General features: G+C 39.6%; 1 protein-coding gene across 5 annotated transcripts in view; it reads right to left on the bottom strand.

Moving 5' to 3' along the window:
• Positions 1–22824, bottom strand: part of KIAA0319 (KIAA0319 ortholog) — a 53766-nt gene that overhangs the window by 4342 nt on the left and 26600 nt on the right. For all 5 annotated transcript variants that reach the window (XM_068200921.1, XM_068200932.1, XM_068200940.1 and 2 more), the window contains 15 exons: positions 19449–19632; positions 17162–17260; positions 16393–16490; positions 15919–16006; positions 15271–15363; positions 14530–14662; positions 12587–12815; positions 10103–10226; positions 8589–8721; positions 7493–7641; positions 5720–5871; positions 4538–4676; positions 3186–3345; positions 1764–1906; positions 680–802 (listed from right to left, as the gene is read on the bottom strand). In XM_068200921.1, the coding sequence (XP_068057022.1) occupies positions 680–802; positions 1764–1906; positions 3186–3345; positions 4538–4676; positions 5720–5871; positions 7493–7641; positions 8589–8721; positions 10103–10226; positions 12587–12815; positions 14530–14662; positions 15271–15363; positions 15919–16006; positions 16393–16490; positions 17162–17260; positions 19449–19632 (2047 nt within the window). The remainder of the gene's footprint in view (positions 1–679; positions 803–1763; positions 1907–3185; positions 3346–4537; positions 4677–5719; positions 5872–7492; positions 7642–8588; positions 8722–10102; positions 10227–12586; positions 12816–14529; positions 14663–15270; positions 15364–15918; positions 16007–16392; positions 16491–17161; positions 17261–19448; positions 19633–22824) is intronic.

Here is a 22824-nt window from a genome sequence, read left to right as displayed (position 1 = left end):
ACAGTCCTGCAAAGGGTCATGGTTACTACCTCAGTTATCATTCCCTAACTGAAATAAACAGATATACTTTGGGTCTGGCACTTTAGTAGTGCTTCAAAAGAGGAGCTGATTACAGGTAGATCCTTTTACCTGGACATTTATTTTTATAAATCTAGGTAAACAGGAAAGGATACAGAGAGATATGCAATCATTTGAACTCCAACATGTGTATACTCACAGTTGTCAGTGTTATCAGGTTCTAAAGGTCAGTATTGGTCAGTCCAGAACACTGATGTTTTTCTGTTCTTAGATCAGATCATACTTCTGGCACAGAAGCATCAACCACCCACTCAGAGAAATTGAAATTACTGCCTCTTTTCCAGCTTTGCACCAGTCCCACTCAAAAGCTTTGCAATGCCCACGTTATTCAACAAATCCTCCAACTGGCCCCAAATCATTGCAACATCTCCCTCCCATGGCCATGTTTTCACATTTTTTTCATCAAATAGTGATACTCTTTAAAATTTAGGTTACTACTGTCAAGACATCATTTCAAGAAATTATTCAAATATCTTTCTATAGGTATTGTTGGGCTGGAAAACACAGACTGTTTTAGTCTCCCCTCAGCATCCACCTCTTAAGTATTCCCCATTCTGAGAACAAATAATCAACAGTCTCACATGACAGCACCCAAACTCACCACAATTACTCTCTCCATCATTTAGATAACGGTGAATCAAGTTTTCCATCCACAGCTGGTAGCAAATGCAGCGCTTTGTTATGGGGTCACAGTGCCCATGTCCAGAGCATTTCAAAAGACAGGCTAAGAACAGAACCAAACAAAGGGTCCGTTGTGTAAATGGACAACTTGTCATACATCCTCTTATTGTTAGACTAGATTGGTGGCATAGCATCTGGCTCATAACACTGTGATATGTTTCGAAACTCCCTTTCCTCTAGGGTTATGTGTCAAATAGATCTACAGTTTAGCAGACTGCTGGCTGTGTGGAGAAATAATGTAATCGGAGTATATTTATAACAGAACAACAATCTTTTCAACCAGTAAATAAAGACAGAATTTACTACACAATCAGTGACTATTTTATCACCAGGGCTTGCTTACTATATTTGTACTTGAATTGTTGTGTCCTGATTTTAAATTATGGAGAAGTCATGTCTGTAAGACCTAAGGATCATAAAGGGTTGACATTACTAGTGACGTTTAAAATAAGCTTAGAAGTTCAAGCATCATTTTGGGCAAAATAAAGAGTTCATTATAGGAAACCCCAGTGGCCTGTGTATATTGCAAAGATTAGAAAACTAGGTGGTAACACAGCTATTTTGCCAGATACAGGCAGACAAGAACAAGTTAGATTACAAGCCTATTTACTGAACACTAAAAGCCCTGAAGGAAGCAGAGACATGAAAAGTATCTACTTTATGGCTATATTAAGTTTTGCACATCTTCTACAAAAAGGTAGTATGCAAGCTATACTTATCCTCATCCTCATTTCACAGGCCTTCCTGATGCAGATCAGATTAAGATGTGCTTTTGCCTGCTGATACTGATGATGTCTTTTAAGAGTGACTGGCACCAGCAGTCTACCTACCACAAATCATGAAGCATTTTAAGTATTGTCCTCAACATCATCGTTTGTAAAGCTACACACACCAAGCCCAGACACCAGATGGCAGACAGAAAGACTTCATGCAGTGTTTCCAGGTGCTGTGTTAGCCAAATGTCTGCAAAGTTCTGAGATGGGCAAGCACAATCCAAAACATACCAGCTGTGTCAACTCGCAGGACTTTAAAAAGCAGGAAGTCAGCTTTCTGTTTCAAAAGCTGCACATGCAGAGTCCGTGAGACATCTGACGCCTTGATCACTGTGGAAGGATGCCCGTTCTGCACGTAGAACACAACTGCGGTGCTGCAGAAAGAACAGCTAAGGTCAGGACTGCTGTCACAGACCACTTTTGTGGACCACTTCAGCAATCAAGTATAAAGTCACATAGTGTTTCATCTTTTTTTGCTTCTGGAAAGCCAATGTCACCACTGATAAAGATTAGGGAACTCTGTCTGTGGAGCAGTCAACTGATCTTCATTCTGAGCTGGGAGCATCAGCAGTTCTCAGGATTCTCAGTTTCACAGCAGACAGAGGCGGATAACAGCAAATATAATTCCCTCCTTGGTCTTCCTGACTTTTGCTTTAAGAAGTATGTATATATTTGCTTTCTCCACTGTCATATAGATCCTGTCTCAAAACACCCTGAAGCAATTTCAGTAACTTTATGAAACTGAATTTACTAGGAGAAAAAGTTCAGAAGCAAGGGATCCAGAGAACTTCATGGGGAAGCCCTCCTGCCCTGTCATCCACAACTTTTAAGTTGGGTGATGTTGATCTCACCCTGTATCAGACACTTCAGGGAACATTTTAATTTGAAAAGCTGTGATTAAAAATATCATGGCTATAAATGGTAGACTTTCCACACTGTGGAAAACGGGTTTTAAATTACAAAGTGGTTGACAAGAAGTAATTTAAAGCTAAATCATGTAAACAGGTTCTACCAATCATGCTGAGAAGTTTCTCAGGGTACACACAGCCATCTCTTAGCATTCTACATCAAGCAGAGGGAGTATTTCTTCTTCACAGTAAAAATATCATATTTAAGAGAATCCACTGTGGAGTTTTCAGTGCAAAAAAAAAAAAGATTTCCATCACCAGTTACCTGGGAAAATGTTTATAAAATATTAAGAATATCAAGACCATGGACAAGAAGTAGAAAAATAGGGAAATAAAATAGGTTTGATTAAATAGAGCTGGAACCTTATTTTGAAATACAATACACGCTTCACTGTGAGAAAGTCTGTTTATCTTGCTCCATACAACATTTGGAAAAAATAGCAGCACTCTGTGGAACAAAGACACTGAAATATATATGCATGCACTTTCTTTAAAGGAAAAAGAAAAAATCTGTACAGAAGAAATGGGATTTTTTTAAAAAACAAAACAAGTCAGTTCTGAGACTCTACAGAGTTTACTACGTCAAGATTCTACCACAGAAGAAATTCACCTTTTAAAGTATATTCTGTTGAGAAGTATAGCATTTTTTGTCATCTTAGGAAAGATTCTTTTGCAACTAATTATGAGCTGTGAGAGAGACAAAGTAAATCACAAGTCTTTCTGGCACAACAGGATACCTTTGTACCTTATATCTGAGTAGGCTTGTATCTTCTGAACTTTGATATCTGAATCCAAAACATTCAGCAGTACAGCCAACTGTCTCACCAGGGTGTCCTTCTGCTGCTCACTTAGCTGTCCCACTCCAACCTGCAGGATCAGCTCCACCAGACCACTCCTTTTGGGATCTGACAGAAGAAGAACATGCTATTCCCTCAGAGCCTGGCAAGTATTTCAGTACCAACATGCAGTACTTGAAAGTATTTATTAATATTATAGTTTTCTGCATAAGACCCATATCACTGACAAGCCAACTCTTTTGTGTTCTTAAAGAAGTACTCACTATTTTGTCACATTCTCTACAAAACAAACCTGGTGGGTCCTAAGATAGTAACCCATTTTATCAATAAAGTACTTCAGGGTGCACTTTCAACATTTACACATTTCCATGCAGAAGAGCAACTTCTGCTCTCCTAAATGCTGCCATCTTGAAGTCAGAGGTAAGCACTAGATGAGCCTAATTACCAAGTCCCCTGCCAGTAATCTACTACAGACTACCACCCAGGACAAAGGAGCCAAAGATGGACTCGTATTGTAGCATGCAAGACAGTGAACAAGTCTAAATGAGGATGGTAAATCTGAGAAATATCAGGTATGTTTACCCTGCCTACCCTTACAAACTGAGGTTTCTTTTATATGGTGCTTGAACATCTAGAGTGCCTCTCAAACAAAACAAACTTCACAGATATCCCATGAGAATCATAATCCAATTACTATGACTACATTCAACAGTAAACTGAGGAACAAAAATAAAATCATTGCCCAGGAGCCAGATAAACAAGGTATCTCTGACAGACCCAAGATATCAGACTCTTTTCCTGAGACTTCAATTTTCATCATTTAGCTATTTCACCTGCATTTACAACCTCCTGAAATTCTTTGAGGATTTTTTGTCTTTCAGGATGAAAGAAGAAAAATAAACAAAGCCACACTTTCAACCATCAAACAGCAGCATTTGTACTTAAATTTAATGGTCAGCTCCCATCTCTTCCTATTGGCTAAACTAATGAACAACCAGAAAAAGAAACAAAAACCCTATCATGAATGAGAAGCAACAAAAGCCTAATGAAAATATTAACTATCAAGTATAATTTTTATTTATTTATGGTCCCAACTATGGTGACTGTAGTAGTTAAGAATCCTGACGTCACCTTTTAAGACACTTGGGCCTAGTCACAAAACAGTAAGAAGGTAGAAAGAGAGAGACCTGTTTGCTCTGTGTTTTAACTTGAGATTCTCATCAACATCTGCATAAATAAGTGAAGAGGAGAACAAAGATGTGGTATTCACAACATGTCGATGACCTTTTAATTGTCATACCAGGCTGCACTTCAACAGTTGCTGAATCAACATCTGAGTCTCCCTTAGCATCCGTCACTTTCAAGTGGAAAATATAGGTTCCTTCCACAAGATTAGTTAGCTGCAGTACTGCCTCGTGGTCTGAGCCATGGATCACATCCTGCAAAAATAAGGTCCAGAATAGTTACACCCTCAGAGAAAGACTTCATTTGCAGGTTTTATTATCAAGTCAGCTATCTGGTATGATGGTCTGTGTTCTTGCTTTGACTTTTGACCTACTCACAGTTTATAGCAGAAGTAAAGAAATTTGGAAGCGACAGTTAATGAGGATGTCTGCACACTATGGATATTTTCATTAAAAATACCTGAAGAGAGAACAGCTGACAATTTGAAGAACTCATCTTCTTGAAAATCCAAGATAGTTACATTATTATTTCTCAGTTTTATTCTGGTATCCTTAGTTCTGCTTTCTTAACTCCTATTTCTTCTCCTTGTAGTTCATATATTTTCAACTATCAACTCTGCCAGCTATATCTAAGCCAAACCTCTTCAATTCTTACAGCCTCATTTGAATTGCTTCTAGAAGTTTTTTTTTATGACTTTGCTTTTTCTCCTTTCCTAGTACTTGCTGATTTACAACTGTCTTCCTGAGACCAAAGATCTGTCCACAACACTTTTTGCAAATAGGGAAAAAAATGATCCCAGTTTTATTAGCTGACACATAACTGAAGTTTATCCTCAGGTATTTCTGCTGTCCACCCCACTCAGAGAGGAGAATCCCCTGCCCTAATGCCCCAGGCTAATCATCTGCCAGGGAAGGTGCCTACATAAATGCTAAACACCATTTTTACCTTAAAATTTACTTCATATGCTACCAGGCAGGATTCCTTAATCTTTATTGTTACTTGCTCTCAGACCTTCCTCCTTTGTAATATCTGGATTTCAGATATTTTTTTCTCTCAAACACATTAGCTTCATACTCTCACCAATTACTCTGCATTGCTGCAGTCCTTAGTTGCTATATTCTCTAGCTGTACTGAAAATATCACCAGCCTCTTGAACCACAGCATTACCGAGAGCAGGGGAGACAAACCAGAAACAGGCACCACACCTAACAGCATCTTATGGGTCATACCTGCTCTCCCTGCTGCAGTTCCATGCAAAACAAAAGCCAAATTACATTACAACCTTCAAGAAACTTACCCCAGCTGCTGGGCTTTGACCATCCCGAATCCACAAATATGACACAATCCCCTGGTCATCAGCAGACCCCGAGCCGTCCAAGGTAACCGAGTTGTTTGGAAGCACTAGAACGTGCTTCCCACCAGCATGTGCCCGGGGTGGACTGTTGTTTTCTAGCCATAAAAATAGTGGAGAAGGATTTCTTTCAAAACATGTGACATGCCATTGCCAATACACCCACACTGCAATTCACACTGCTGGGACCTTTTCATCTGGAAAATCACTTATTACCCAATAGAAGCTTGTGCAAGATCTTGTATCTTCAAAATGCCTGCATTTAGGCAAAATGCAAACAAGAAACTTAAGAGTAAGTCTAATTCCCAAATGTTTTTTTGCTCACCACTAGCAGTGAAACTAAGGCATGCATTGGCCATATGGTGAAAAAAAGCCAAAGAAAGATGAACATGTTCTCTTTCCAGAAACTAGACATCACTGATTTTTTTCAGAGCACAACTAGTAAGCCAGGGCTCAAGGAAGCTGTGGGGCTGAGTGAAATACCTCACTGTACACAAATAGTTGGACATAAATAATTCAATCCTGGGCAGATATCAAGGGCGTTGGCTGTTAACAGCATAGGGTTGTGTCTCTTCCAAGTAAAACCAGTTGACTAAACTTGGTTATAGGAAAACTGTGTATTTTTAATATCAAACCTGTGACTGTAGACAGAACTTAATGTGGCTACACTTCACAGGACAAACAAGACCATGGACACATTTGGGCAGAGCTGTTGCCACTTGCTTCTAACTGAACACTAACTGAAACTCTGAAACAGTTCAAGAAATGATGCACATGAGTAAAACAAAGCCCAACTTCTTCTCCAAGATGCACACTGGTCATGGCAATCCCAATCCCAAGTACAAGCTCGGCAGAGACTGGACTGGGAGTAGTCAGCATAATGCCTCTAAGCCTCGAAGAGAAGGACTTGGGGTGTTGACTGACAAGAAGCTCAGCATGACCCAGCAATGTCCACTTCACTTGCAGTCCAGAAAGACAACTGCATCCTGGGCTTGCTGAAGTCAACACATGCCTGGAAGTGTCCAAGGTCAGACTGGATGGGGCTTTGAGATACCTGGTCTAGTGGAAGGTGTCTCAGCCTATGGCAGGAGGTTTGGAACAAGATGATTTTCAAGGTCCCTCCAAACCACTATGATTATCCTAAAGCCTCTTCTACAGCATGCATGTTGGGAAAAACCCCCAAAAAACATAAAATACCCCACACTACAGCAACTGTTTCTCTGTATAATTAAAAAAAAAAACAACCCAAATGAAAACCCACCACAACAACACATCACCAAAAAAAAACCAAAAACAAACAACTCAGGTCTTTTAATACTAAATTTTTAAGTGGAACTTGGTTCGCTGAGACATCATGTCTTGGATATTACTTTAAAATACAGAGTAAAACTGCTTTTCTGCTCAAAGCTTAATTTCAAAGATAAAATAAAAACATGTCTTCTTATTGATGTAGACATACAATTGTAAAAAATATTATTTTGGAGCATGTTTATTACAACTAATTTTGCATATACTGAACATTGAAACAGCTTGCATCAAAGGAAATTAATTCTGCCAGTCACAATACTACTTTACTACAATAGAGCAATTTTCTTAAACACATTTGAAATACAACAAATATGTTACACCTTTCTGTTCTGCTTTCCTTCACATTCCATCAGCAACTGAATGAAGTGTCCAGTTGCCTGCTATGCCCTAAGAAGCAACAGCCAGGCTTACCTTCCTTCACAGTAATGGAGAGCACAGATGCACTGCTCAAGCCCTGCTGGTCTTTCACAGTCAGCCTGAAGTGATAGGTACCAACCTGGAGACCAGTCACAGTTGCTATTGCCTTGTCAGCGTTTTCCATCTGTACAGAGCTTGGCCCACTGAAACAAAACATCTCACAAAAATAATTGTGCCCAGCCAGCCTAACTGAGTTCAGCAGCATTGCTCAGGCCTTCTGATTTTATGTGTTATAGTTCTACTACCACTGTAAGCACTGATGGCTAAAGAACTACATGAGTTAGTTCTCTACATGAGTTAATTCTCTAAACTACATTAGTTTAGAGAATTTATTAATGCCATTTTTGAAGACATTCAAAGCACCCAAGCACACATCCCCACCTATCAGAAGAGTAGAAAAACTCCCCAGAAGTTCAACCTCACCACGGTTTTATTTCATGAGAGCATGAAAAGAGAACTATAACTAATAGCTATTTCATGCAAATTATATTGCTCTAAGAGCCACTCACAACCTGTACAGGCTGCCAGCAGACCACTTCCTGTACCAGGTACGACAGCTGCATGAGCTAAAATACCTTGCCCTTTTATTAAGGAACAGGTAGGTTTGCACATAAACAATTATAAGCTTTTGTAAAATATTTTCCATCATCGTTCATGAGTGATTTAGTCACCCATTACTGGAAGTTCAAGACAAAGTGACTGATACTTTACTGTTCAGTAAACAAGTGACTGAGAAATCCTAGTTCTAAGCACAAATGGAAAAATTTTGTATATTACAGGATGCAACCCAAGCCTGCAACTTGCTTTTTAACAGGAGACACAGAAGTCCCTGTAATTTTTTCTTAATTTTATAAAAGTAGGCTTCAAAATTAAACATTGCAAAACACAGGCAGAGACTGCCTGAGCTTTTCAAGTTCAACTTAAAATTGCTATTTCTTATGCTATTACTACCCAAGTGGGATTGTCCAGAAAGCAATTTTCAAACATAATTCACAATTCATCATTCAACATGATTGGATAAGAGGCTCTAGACTCAGTCACATTCACTTTGTTCTCTTTTTTACTGAGGATTAGTAAAACGTCTGGATACCTGATATTTTCCCAATGATAGAAGACAATGCCTTGGTCATCTTGGCTTTTGCTTCCATCCAGTGTAGTACTTTCTACTGGGAAGGTCAATTCCTTGTCAGGGCCAGCCACTGCTACTGGAGGACTGTTATTTTCTGCAAAAGTAGAATTTAGTGTATGACATTTTCTAGGTAGTCACTGGCAAGGCTTGCCTAACAGATTTTACACAGGGTATTTTAATAAAATTTTGATATATTGGCTCAAAAGGTACAAACCACAAGTATGACATTCAAGCCAGCAGGTGGGAGAGGTCAGCTTTGCAGCAAGCCAAATCCCATAGCAAGTGGGATCCCAAATCCCACTGCAAGTATTTCCCTTTTTCATAGTCCTATCTAAAGGCACAGTCACACTCCCAAAAATCTTGCTGCATGCTCAATGCATTCTATGAAATGTCACAAAACATGAGTAGTGGGGTATTCTCCTGGTTCCACCAGTCCATCCTCTTTAAAACCTCCCACATAAATATGATTCTTTACCCTCAGAAAAGATACTGACCCATTCTGTCTGCTGCTCAAGGCTACTAAGTTAATGCCAATTCACAGCCTTTGAGAATTTAGCGCAGAAACATAACCTGTTACTCTGTTTTCAATCTGTGCTTTTGTGACATGGTAAAACTGGCAACGCTACCATTTTCCTGGGTATTTACCCTTGAGCCTGACTTCAGCAATAGTATCTTTCTAACTCCAAACTATAAAGGGTCCTAAAAGGCACCACCACACACCACACTTCCAATTCATGTTCTTGTTTCTGCAGTGAATGGCTGCTGTAAAGTTGCCCCAGAAGGGATCATCTACAAAAGATGTGTATTAAGTGGCAGCAGGAAGATAAAACATTTCCCCATGGTATAATGTGAGACCTGCACAGGGGCAGAAAAGGCTAGTGCGGATGTAAAAGGCAAACATACTATGAAAAAAAAGGCATTAAAAAAATCACATGAGGCCCAGATCATTTGAACTTATTCATCATTTGGCTCCCAAACCTATATAAACATGTGAAAGATGCAGCTTTTGAAAAGTCCTTGGTTGACACTTTTTCCTAGGAAACACAATCCAATTTGTTTAAGTAAATTCAAATCACACAAGGACTCTTGCAGGAGAATTGCAAAACAATAAGAAAACAAAGCACTGATTGATACTCTGAGCAGATTTCAAAACAGACTCTGTAGGGCATTAAACTCAAGAGCTACAATTTGGGTTTTAGAAGCATATTCAAACAGATCTCTGATGCCTTACATAACCAAGCTGGTGTGACCCTAAGGATCACCACCTGGATTTTGTTTGATTCAGCATTTGATTTTACACCTAACTGCCTGCTTTGACAGAAAATGGAGGTGGACAAGTCCCTGATCCAGGGATACCAGGCACTGGGGCTGCCGTATCAGTGGTATAATGTGGGGAGAGAAGGTGTTGAAGAATGGCACCAAGGCACCAGGCTGGGCCAGCCCTGAGGGACTCGGACATGCTTGCACTGACTTACCAGGCTGCACGATCAGTGTCACCTCGGCTGTAGAGCGCTGCCACGCAGAGTCTGTCACAGTCAGCTGGAATGTGTAATCTCCTTCCTGCATTGCAGAGAGCTGCAGGTACGGCGTCCGCACTCCCTTCACAGCATCGGCAAGGACAGAGCATGAGATAAAACAGAAAGGGTTGTGGGTAATGAAAGGTCTTACAGAGCAAATGTAAGGAAAAATAAATGCTTAAAGTCATAAATACAGTGTTTGAGCAAGGAGTTTATGCACCTTGCAGTTAAAGAGGAGGCTTAAAATTTGGCACACAGACAGAGGTAATGTGTTCACTATTGCAACTGTTCCTACCAACTCACATAAATATCTATAGGCAATAAATCCTACTTTCTTTTGTTGGTATAACCACTGCATACACCACATCTCCACAACAATAATTGTGAAACACATGGAAGATTACCATTCTCAATTAGGAAATTAAATACTGATGACAATTCCTACAGCTTATTCCATTTCATTAGGGATATTTTAAAAACAAACATCATGACATTCTTTAGTACTTACAAAAACTGTTCAATGCAAAACCAAGCTTGACTTGAACCCAGACAAATAGGGTTATGGAAAAAAAAACATATTAAACAAGATAACCCAACTCTGTCCTGAATTTACTCTTCCAGCAGCATTTGCTGATACCTCTAGAAGTCATAAAATGACTAGGCCCAACCATAGGTGCTTTTGCTAATAAAATGAACATTTGTGGCGTCTCTCATATGAGGACTACCAAGTCATAATGCAAATAGGTTTGGCTTTCTTTTGTTCTTTTGGATTAAGATGACAAAAAGAGACTTGATAAATGATTAACTAACCAGCACAGGCTTTGATATGTGGATGACACAGGTACTTGTTACATTGCACTCTAACAGTGGATATCATATAATACACCACAGACCAGCATCCTCTGGAGTGGTCGAAAGAAGGGCCATGAAGATGGGTCAGAGTAGGGCTAGAGCACCCCACCAAAAAAAGGCAGAGAAAGTTGGGGTTGTTCAGCCTCGAGAAAAGAAGGTTCTGGAGAGACCTCATTGCAGTCTTCCAGTACATAAAGGGGGCTTATAAAAGGAGAGAGAAGAACTTTTTATATGGGCAGATAGTGACAAGACAAGAGGGAATAGTTTCCAAGTAAAAGAAGGCAGGCTTACATTAAATATTAGAAGAAAATATTTACTTAGAAGGTGATGAAGCACCAGCACAGGTTGCCCAGAGAAGTTGTGGATACTCCATCACTGTATCTGTTTTAGGCCAAATTGGATGGGGCCCTGAACAATCTGGTCTAGTGAGTGACATCCCTGCCCATGGCAAGGTGTTGGAACAAAGTGATCTTCAATGCTCCTTCCAACCCAAACCATTCTATGATTCTATGATCCTCAGCTTCAGGCACATGAAAAAGATTACTAGTCTGTTGAAAAGAAACTGTAACATACTTGCATTTCCACATTAAATACCCAGTGAATCCATTGGATATCTTAAGCAGTCATTCCCTTCCTTCAGAAAGGTTGCTTGAAGATTGAACAGCTCTCAAAAACTGCAAGTTCAGTTTGCTTAGGTGCTTCTGGAAAGTTTTTGTCTTGATGAATGATCAGAAAAAGTCATTATGCTGGAAGTCCTTCCATAATTTTTAATTTCTTCTACAGTGTAGTTTTGCGTTAATAATATTACTTCTTTCCTAAATATATCTACAGTGATCTCTTTTCAGTTCTGAAGGTCTAAAGCATTTGCCAACATGGCAGAAATCAAGTCTCATAAAAAATGCCTCCTGAGTTTCAGCTGAATTCATTACATTAATCATCTCAACTGCCTACAGAGCTGTAAGAATCTCCAACTTAGTGAATGCAAGTCCAATGAAAATATTTATTAACTTCTCAGATTAAAAAAAAACCCAAAACAACAACAACAAAAATAGTCATGAAAATAAGAGAATAAATTCTGTAAGCGCTCACTCGAAACCCATGTTTTAGTGAGCATAAAAATCCACCACAGAGCGTGGCTGCATGAACACTGCCAAAAGGTCTTGTCATCTTTCGCTCAGAAAATTAAGTTTCTATTTGAGTTCTACTCTCTCCAGGAAAAAGTGTTTCAAGAAAACTCTGACTATCTCCACATTCTCCTATAACCAGTTTTCAGCCTGCCCAGAGCCTCAAAAGATGGGAGTCTGTGAAACAGCTTCTAGGATTCAAGGACAGACAACATCATCTTGAAGTCTTTCCAAACCACCAGGGAACAAGCAAGTTTGTTTGGCCCCAAAGAATTAAAAAAAAAATATGATAAGGAATTAAAGTAGTATCTAAAATAAAAGCTGAATACATGTGAGAGAAAAACAAAAAAGGAATAACATCACTCTAGGTATTTCATTGCTTCTGAGCAGTTAGGTATGTGTTTGCTCATGGTAAAGGCAAAGATAAGAGAACTTTTCAATCCTATGCAAGGAGAAAGACACGTACCTGCATTGCTACAACCTTGCCTTTGCTTTTGGGACTAAGTGACCACTCATAGCTGACAATTTCATGGTCATCACTGCTCTGGTTTCCATTCAGTGTGATGAAGTTCTGGGGCAAAGTGACTGCCTGATTCGGTCCTGCATTAGCAATAGGTGGATAATCCACTGGCTTGTTGACAGTCAGAGATGCAATGGTGGAGTTGGCTGCTCCATCTGAATCAATCACTGTGAGTCTACAACAGGAAAACCAGTATCTGTTAAGATGAACTTCTGCCAACTTCTAAATTGAAATATTAATCTTTTTCTGGCACTTTTTCAAAGACCACCCAAGCAAAAGCCACTCATTATATAATATGAACTTCTGCTTCAGACACACATATCCCTCAACTAAGGCAGGAAAGAAATTCAGAAAACTTTACAAAGACAACTTTCAACCTTTAACAAAAAAATCCTAGATATTCTGAATCCCTTTACCTGCTGTCAATGGCAATTTCACCATTCACTACAAACTCTTTTAGAAATGTACTCAGTAAAAACCAAGGATTTTATTCATCACCTATAGTGAAACAGTACAGAGAAACATCTAAAACTACTCTGGATGTTCAGAAGCTCTGCTTATAGAACAGCAGATCCTCACTTCTTATTTTTTTGTGGCACATCATTACTAATTTTAATGGAGCTTAATATCAATGTCAAGTTACAAAACTAAAAATGTACAGGGTTTTAAAAAACCTCAGACATTACTGCCTCTCAAAAGCACAAAATAATCTTAAAATGAGACTACTGCAGGCACTTCAAAGGTGACCAACTGATCTGTAATCCACTTCTATTATGAAAACTGCATACAGCTGACCACATGGAAGGGAACCTGAGTAGGAACAAAACCAGTGCTCATTACCTCAGATATTAGGGAACATGTACATTTTGCAATGGGTGCACATCCATGTCTATCAAGGGCACTGGATTTTTTTGACCAGCTAATTTTTTGTAATCTTCAACACACTGCTCTACTGTTCAGGTAAGTCAGCCTCCCTCAAAGGTGCAGAGATGCAAAAACTGACTTCTTAATTCCCTAGGGTTTGGAACACACTTAGAAGCATTGCTTGTAAGCCAGTCTCTGCCCTTTTTAACATGGAAAAAAATTAACACTCATTTCTGCTACTGTCCGATATGGAACAATTCCAGTAAAAAATACAGAATTAAGAAACAGAAGCTATAAAAGTTTTAGTGGAACTTATGCAAAGCACCACAGTTAATGTATAAATATGCTGGCTTCAACAATCTGCTGATACCTAAATTTATTGACTGCTAGGCAACCCACTGACAGCCAAAGAACCGAAGGTGGGTCAGTGGGAAGTCTGCCTCTGTACAGACTAGGCTTTAAGTTAAACAGTTCAGAAAAAGGACTGATTTTTACTAAAGCACCTTGAACCACAAACATTGCTTTCACTATCTGGGCAGCCCCCAGCTTCAGCAATGCATAAATGGAGGAAACCAGTAAAAAGGCAAATGCTTTAATAAAGAACAGAGTGACTCTTAGTAAAATCAGCGCATAACAATGTCTTGTGAGGACTAGTCTGACAATATTATCCTGTCTGCCACCACCCTTCAGAGCAAGACTTTCACAGCCTGACTCATAGTTTCATTCAGGGCACTAGCCAACTTCTAGGCTAGGAAAAAAAATAGTCTGTCACAGTTGTTATTGCTGGAAGTGGAGACATAATAAATTTATGATACCTTCTTTTCTGTAATTTTGAGTTATAAAGGATCACTGCAACCACTTTTTGATAAAACCACTCCATAGGTTTCTCCACTGTGCAAAATGAAGAGTAACAGTTTGCAGAAGAAAAATTAAATTCTTTTGAGGAGATACACATGAGCACAGAAAAAAACGAACATTTAGCTGATATCACAGATAAGCCCCCAAGAAAATAATCATGCAGGTACCTGAAGGTGTAGTTTCCAGGAACAAGGTTAGACAAGTGCAAGACAGGTGTGTCAGCAGATGCCTTCTGCTCTCGCAGGGGACCTTTAATTTCCTCCCAGTGATAACTCACTATCTTCACATCATCTGTGCTTTCTACATTCATTGAAGAAAATCACATCAGTTTCTTGTAGCAATTACTGGAATGAATATTTAAGTCATTCATACACTCATGCCTAACTGGTTTTCTACAATTGTTTCTACAAGTATAATTGAACAAGCTTCATTAACCACAGTCATACCAAGTTACCTTTGGTATGATTTATCTAAACAATTCTTCACACACATGAATTAAAAAAAAATATTATCAGTCTCAGACTCTACACATTCTGACTTGTCTATACTCAGTAATTATGAATGTAGTTACAACACCTCATCACACCCTATCTGACAGCTCTCTGCTATGGCCCCAGCTGTACTGGCACAGAGGCAGAGGCTCTATGGGCAGGACAGGAAGAAGCTGTAAGAGTAGCTGCTGTCTGGATGCAGCAATCTCTGAAACACTGCATCTCAATCTCCGTGTGCAAGGTTGTGTTTTATAATTTTTAAATTTATTAAAATAATTTATAACTGGACACATATTCCCAAAAAAAAATTATTCAGGGAACTTCTGAGAAGAGTGAGAATAAGAAATTTCACTTGTAATAATGTTGTAACTGTATATTAAAATATAGGATATAAACACAGGATGGTCCAGTACATACGACTGCCATCAATGAAGGTGGAAGTTGTAGGCAAGGAAACTTCTTGGACTTTGGGTGAAGCAACAGCAACAGGTGGCTGGTTAATCCTGACTTCTGTGAGAAAGATAGCGGGGAAGAAAAAAAGGGGAAGAAAAAAAATATTAGTGAAAGCCCAGGCAAAACTAATGTTAAGTCTACAGATCAACAGTCTCCAGTGATTAAATCTAGGACACACAGCTTTGCAGCATCTGCTGTCCTTTCTGGACAAGGCAAAGAAGAGGTTACTGATGAGCAGTGTGCTGACACAGCAGTGTTCCACTACAGTGCTCCTACATGGTGTAATTCAGATCAGAGCCCTGCACTGTAACCTGCAGATAGAGCTGGATCAGCATGTGATTCCTGTCCCTAGCTAGAGAACAGGACCAGGAAAGGTGGCGTGATGATATCTCAGGCTTTGCCTGAGGAAGGGGAAAGACTAGAGAGTACTTAAACAAAGTAAGCAGGACCCTTAGTTCTACTTTCTTAAAAGCCCTTAGAGACACCAAGATATGAAAAACATTAGCATGACTGGACTGCCAGATGTCCTTGACAAACAGTAACTGAGAGACTGTTTGACAAGTATGCTGTACTTTTGTTGAAGAAATTAATTATATCAGTCAACTGACTTACCTGGTTTGACTGTGACATTTACAAAACCTTCACCAAAGGCATTTTCACCGGAAACTGTTACTTTGAAGGCATAAAGTCCCACTGATAACTGAGACAAACACAGAACAAACAGGGTTACATGTTGAATTATACAAAAGAAATATGCTTACATCTGACAATCATATCACAAAAGAATAAATCTGGATGTCTGAATCCTCAGATTACTTTTATAAACACATACATAAAAGCCCACTAGGTCACTGCCTGGAAGTGGGGAATATGAAGCAAACACTAAGGAATTTTTACTTTATCTTAGAAAATTATTAGAACACTATAAGATGCTGGCATAACTTTGGTGACACAAACAAGTGATGAGACTCAGGATGGCTTGAAGCCATCTGAACTCCTTGAATCAAGGTGCCCTTCCCCATAGGTTACAATTCTATGAAAAAGGACCACACAAACACAATGAGCCTGAGCTTACAGCTCACTTACATGAGAGAGCTTCAAAGTCTGGCTGTGTCTGCGCTCCATTTCCCCACTGTAGTCAGCAGGGTGACTGATTAAGCTCCACTCATAGGTGTAGGCTGTTTCTAAGAGCAATAACACAGCGTAAGAACAATCAGTTTTGTGTTCAAGATAAGCCCAGAAAACAAAGAAATCAAGTTCACCACTCATCAGATAAAATGCTACAGTATGAAATTATGACTGCTACTGCTTAAGCCTGTAAAATAAGCAGTATGGCCATATGTTAAACTCCCAGTGTGTTGCAACTTCGTAAAGCAGCAAGGATGTAATGGACTTCACAAATAATCAACTTCTTTACAAAAACTAGCTTCATGTGAAGCCAACATATTTTACATAGCTGCTTACCAAACATCTTTTACCTGCCCCTGCAATTCAGAAGCTGGCAGTTTTAAGGCAAATATTGTATTCAAAACCTACTTTCCCGCCTTCCCTGAGCTTTACAGCAAGATGCTAAAAATTAGGCCAGATCATCTTTTGGAAGAAATGACAGGCTTTCTATTGAACTATCTGGCTAATGAGTTCAGGTTCTGAAAGTAAAAACCACTTAAAAAAAAATTCTTCTTTAAAATCTAACAGAGGAAATCCTCTCTGCAGTTAGAGTCACAAAAAAGGCAGTATTAGAAATAAGAAAATTTGTTTTATTCCAAGTGGTGGATGTTCAAATAACTCAGAACTTGTCTGCATTTACAAGTTGGTAGTGTATGCATCTCCTTGTATACCAAGGCATTGAACTCACCTGTAGATGGTGGTGGGACAGCAAAGGCATTCAGTTCGACCTCATTTTTGGGTAACATCACTTGTATGTTATCTCCAGCAGACACAGTAAGTTCTTTAACTACATATAAGATAGGAGGAGTACACTATGTTATAACAGATGGAACCGATATAAATTTAGTACCTTCAAATATTATTTGCAATGGATTAAGTAAAATTTGACAAGTACTCTATAGAGAACAGGCAGCAATAATTAAAAAAAATCCTTAATGCATTATAAAATAATGATATTTTTAATAATGACTGTGATTTCCCTCATCTTTTACCAAACCAAAGTTTTTTTCTTCTCCAGCTACGAAGTGTCATTTCCCTACTTCTGTTTCAGAGAAAAGCATTCTCATTATTCCTTCATATCAGAGGTAACAATGCTCTGCATAAAGCGTTATGTATTCTTCTCAGTAATTGGAAGTGCAGGAATTAAAAAAATACAGTTACAGAAGACAAAAAAAGCATAGTAGAACTTTAATATCACACTTTCTTTCACCAAGAAGTACTATTTCTATGTTTGTGTGGCACTTGTAAGGCAGGTTCCAATGTCCATCTTCTGTTTCTTTTAAGAAATCCACTTTCATAGAAGGGCAAATGGTTATTTCTTATCTGAACTGCCCCTTCAATCCACTTGCTATTCAATCACTGTCAGTGAAAATTTCATCTTTCAAAAAATGCCAAAAAACACAAAAACAGCCACCAGAAGAAACATACCAAAGCACAACTTAGGGAAAGTTTGCTTAGTCCTGTATTTCAAATGCTTCAAGTATCTTCCTTTTAGTATTGGGAAACCACAGAACAAAAGTTCTCAGAAGGCAGTGTTCACTAGTGTGTCAATGTCCAGCTTACTAACTCAGAAGAGATGCCAAAGAAGCTACTCAGCAGTGGCAGCTGGTGGGTCTAAAAATGATGAAGTGAAGACACTGAAAACACACTTTCTGTCACTGCTACTTAAATTCACCCAAGGCTTCACAACTGATCATGGAAGTTGCCCTACACACCTGTGGAGCAAAGGTTTGCACTTGAACCTTCACATGCAGTGATAATAAAATGGCTAGAAGAGGGTAATGGCCAACAGAGAGAAGGAGGGACTGTCATTGAGACTTTCTAGACAGTTTGGCTGAGAACACACAAACTTCAGGCAAAAGCTGTATAAAGCATCCTTGTATAAAGCAATACCTACAGTGAGATTCATCACAACCTTCACTTCAGCTTCTTCTTCCAAACTCCTTTTTGGGCCCTCTTCAACCTCCTCCTTCATAAGAGGAGGAGGAAGAGCTGCCTAGCCAACAGTCAATGGTAATGATGATCCATTGTCTTGGAGAGGAATCTCTTGTAGCTTATCTTTTTCTCTTACCTTCTATTGCTATCCTAGCTGGCAGGTTGCATTTTGGTAGAGGATGCCAAGAATGTCTGAAACCAGACTTTCTCTGCCAGGAAGCAAAGGGCTTAGCTCCCACATCCCTCAGTACATTAGGAGTGCAGAAAAACACACATCTATGCTTCTCTACTTCTTGTAGCCTTTCTAACCCTTCGTCAGTGTGCACCGGGAGGCAGGAAACTCAGCAGGAGAAAGGAGATACATGAACATACACACAGAATTTAACACAACTACAGAGGACATGGTAGTTAGAAGTCCATATCAAAATAAAACCATTTGTTCTGCAGCTGTAAGTGTGATAAGCTTCCTCACAGTTTCGAAATTAAAGCAAAATTTTTGTTTTCCGAAGATTTGGAAGCCATGTTCTCCACTGTTAAGTGCCGAGCTTCCTCAAGTCCCACCTATGTTGCTGCATGGTATCTGGCAACTACGGATAGGCTTCTACTGCAGAGTTTCTGAGAGGGAGCAGTGTTCTGAAGAGTCACACCAAAAACAATAATATGGCTAGAAGAGACTATTCTGAAACCTCAGAAAGCTTCAGGTATTGCTTACAAAGTTAAAAAAAACCAAAAAAACAAAAACTAAAACATTTTAAACAGGTCTTAATCTCTGCTTTTTACTTTGCTGTATTTCCTTGAGATGTCATTTCTCACTAATGGTGGACTTGGTCAGGGTTTTGCCTCAGAATTAAGTGACTTTAGGGTCTGGGGTTTGCAGTGTTAGTGTAGGTCTACAGGTTTAAAGTGGAATTATGTAACATTTGGATAAAGAATGAGCTTTTACTAACAACAGGTTGGAAACCTGACAGTAGAAAAGTCATCCCCACCCTCCGTCCAACCTGCAGGTACCCCTCAGATCGCCAGCTCTGTTGAAACATTACCTGCTTTAGCAGCAGTAGCAGGTGGTGTGAACAGCTGCATGGGCTCAGATGGTGCAGTATTAGTGGGAAGTAGCATGATCCCACCTTCAGTGGCATTCTCTGGGGCCACTGTGGGAGTCTGGGTTTTTTCTGACACGCCTGGGGAGAAATCTGGTTTATCTGAAGAAGAGGAAGATGTAGCAGCCTGAAAAAAAGGAATTATAGGGAAAGAGTTGTTGTAGGGAAAGAGACATTTTTCACATTTCTAGACTTAGAGGTATGCTATTTTTTAAACAGCATGTAGGATGACCCTAGTGATTTATGTTACTAGGAGATATTATTAATATACAGAATACCCATTGAACAAGGACTGAATTTTTTTTCTGATCAGGCTTTGTAACAATTGCTAATAATTTTCCAAGTTTCAGATGTAGAACAGTCATGTGGTAACCTGGAATACAATAATGCTACCAGTTACCAAATTATTAAAAAAATCAGTACAACAGGTCTAAATACAGTCATAAATCTTTAAAAGCCAATGTCAGAAAGTCTATCTGGTATTATTGTCTTTGTGCCACACACAAACATAACAGAGTCCTTGCTTCTTACTACATCTGCTCAGTACACAAGCTGCTTGTGCCTTTTTATCTCCTGAACAGTAATAAAACACCCTACAAGTCTCTACTTCAGGCATCAAGCAGCAGCATTGCCTCACCCTGTTAGTAAATCAGAACTGCAGCAAAGTGTATGGCAAGTATGGCACAAATAACTAAGCACTAGGTTAATCTTGCCTTTCAACAACACATTAACCTCAATGGGCCAGCAGGTTTTTCTTAATATTCTTAAGATTTATTTCTGATCTAATGATATGGGAAAAGCATTTTTCGAATTATGGCTACTGTGTTTGGCATGTGAAGGTACAGCAAAATACTATTATTTGTCCATTGTCTATTAACTGTAGAATAGGATTATGAAGGTTGGTGAAATGTACACTTACATCACAAATGGCTGAGGTGGAAAGAGACCCCTGGAGATAGCCCAGTTCAGCACCCACCCTCCAAAGCAGGGTCAGCTACAGCAGACTGCTCAGGGCCAAATTCAGTGTGGTTATGAGTATCTCCAAGGACAGAAAATCCACCTCTCGGGAAAACTTCCAGTGTTTGGCCATCCTCACAGAAAAAAATATGGGGTTTAGTGTTTAAATAAAATTCCCTAGATTTCATTTTGTGCCCGTTGTATCTTCTCCTGCCACTGAACAGCACTGAGAAGAGCCTGGCTCCATCTTCTTCACACCCATCAGAGTTATTTATACACATCTGTAAAATCCCCTGAACCCTCTGTGCTCAAGGTTGAACAGTCCCAACTCTCTACTCTTTGCATTTCAGGTGCTCTACTTTCCTTCTGCAGTTTGCCTCCCTAGGAAATAAGAGAAGCCCTGCCTTCTGGACAGGAGAAAAAGCTCCTTGTGCAGCTGGGAATGTGAAAGCAATGCCAGGAACTGTTCCTTGCCAGCCTACAAGAAAGCAGAGCACAGAAGTCATCTGCAACTCCATCTCAGCCTTCAACAATGGACAAAGTGAAAAAATCCCTGTGCAGTGTCAGGGATTGTGGCAGGCCCACTCATGAGGATGACGAGGACAACACCAAGAGCTGCACTTTTGGAGTCCATAACACAGACAAGACAAACACCTTTGTGGACAGACTTCCAGCTCTGCTCCATATGCAGACAGTACTCTCTGAGCAGCTGGACACTGATATCAGGATCAGGGACTGCAGCTCCCATAAAGTAGTGCCTTCAGGAATCTCACCCTTGATAGCATCATGTGCAGGGAGAACCTCAAGCCCATCCTGCTTTGTATCTTGACAAAAGGTCTTTCCTCCAGAGAGGCCTCCTTTACATACTCACTCCACCCTTTATAAAGGATTTTCTTCCCACACTTGGGCAAACCACAGTGTTTTCTTGCCTCCTGAATTTGAGGGAAGTCTACTTTTCTGAGCTTCCTCTGGCCTCTCCTCTCCTTACCATTTGCCAATCCAGCAGTTGAAAAGCAGCCATCATGGCTTTGTAGGACAGATGAAGACAAAGTCACCTCAAGCATGCCTTTCCAGGGTGCCTCTTCTGCAGTGGCACCAAACATCACTTCAGTCAGCAAGCCTAGGCAAGACACTGCAGTCAAAAAAGGTGCCCTGTGGCACTGTCATGTCTGAAGTGGTGTCACAGCCAAAAAGACAAACTAAAAATGTTAGCAGACAGCAGGGACAATATCAGAAACTAAGCTCTTAGACTGAGAGATTTGCTGGAAAAGATGTGGAGGGCAAGATTAACCTAAATTCCAGCTTGGGAAGTGAAAGTCAAAGGAAAGAAAAGAATTCTTTCTGGGAGTGAGTCCGATAGGCAGTTCTGCTGGTAGGGTCTTTGTGGGTTTGCTTTTACCCTTTTTTACAGCCACTATTGCTTGATACAAACACACCAATGGTGAGGGCCCACATCCTCCAGTTCTCTGGGTTTGACTTGAGTGCAAATCTCTTGAGAATTCCAACAGAAAATAAGAACAACCATATAACATGAAGTACAGACTTCAAAATAGAAAGAAAGGTAAATCTAAATATCAAAACATCTTTCAGGAGTTTTAGACATCTTCTATGGATCAAGTCAATGTATTTTTAACCAAACAGAAGTGTTCAGCTTCTGTAGGCATCAAAACTGAAACAAAGTCAAAACAGGAGATGAACATCTATGTTATTCAAGTCTGCATTTTAAGTCTTAAATATGAATTCTGAAGGCAAGCCAATCAGACACTAAAAGGCTCACCACCACACAGAGTCTGTAAGCCATCTTAAGTTTTCTTAGGTAGAGATTTATACATTTTGACTGCACCATTATCCCTGCAAATACAATAAGCACAAGAATTAAGTCAGGCCTTAGCTGTCGAATAAATGTTAAATAAATTGCTGTTGAATAAATTGCAGCATCAGTTGTTGAATAAATTGCAGCATCAACACAGCAGCAGCTAGACTCTGGCTAAGACCTTAAAAACCTTACTTAGCTTAGCAGATCAGCAGTTAACTGGAAATTTTAAAAAGAAAAATAATTCCTTGCAGATATCTCACTTCAAGGATGGGCAACACTCCAGATTTCTGATCTGGGTAGCTGGACAGCACACACTCCGTACAGATTTCTGAGTGTACTCATGTTATTGAGCTGCCAGAGACTAACAGTCCATAAGATCTCTCTGAACTCTGATGTGAACCCAACAGTCAGGTGACTCACTTAAGTGACAAACTGCATATTCTCCCTCCCAAATCACATACAGAAACTCCCTGAATCTGACTGCATTTATGACAAGGATGCTCCAAGGGCACAGACTCCAGAGGTCTGTGTTTTGTTGGTTTCTCA

Source organism: Anomalospiza imberbis, chromosome 1 (genome assembly GCF_031753505.1).
Source record: "Anomalospiza imberbis isolate Cuckoo-Finch-1a 21T00152 chromosome 1, ASM3175350v1, whole genome shotgun sequence".
Lineage (NCBI taxonomy): Eukaryota > Metazoa > Chordata > Aves > Passeriformes > Viduidae > Anomalospiza > Anomalospiza imberbis.
This window is presented reverse-complemented; position numbering and strand designations above follow the sequence as displayed.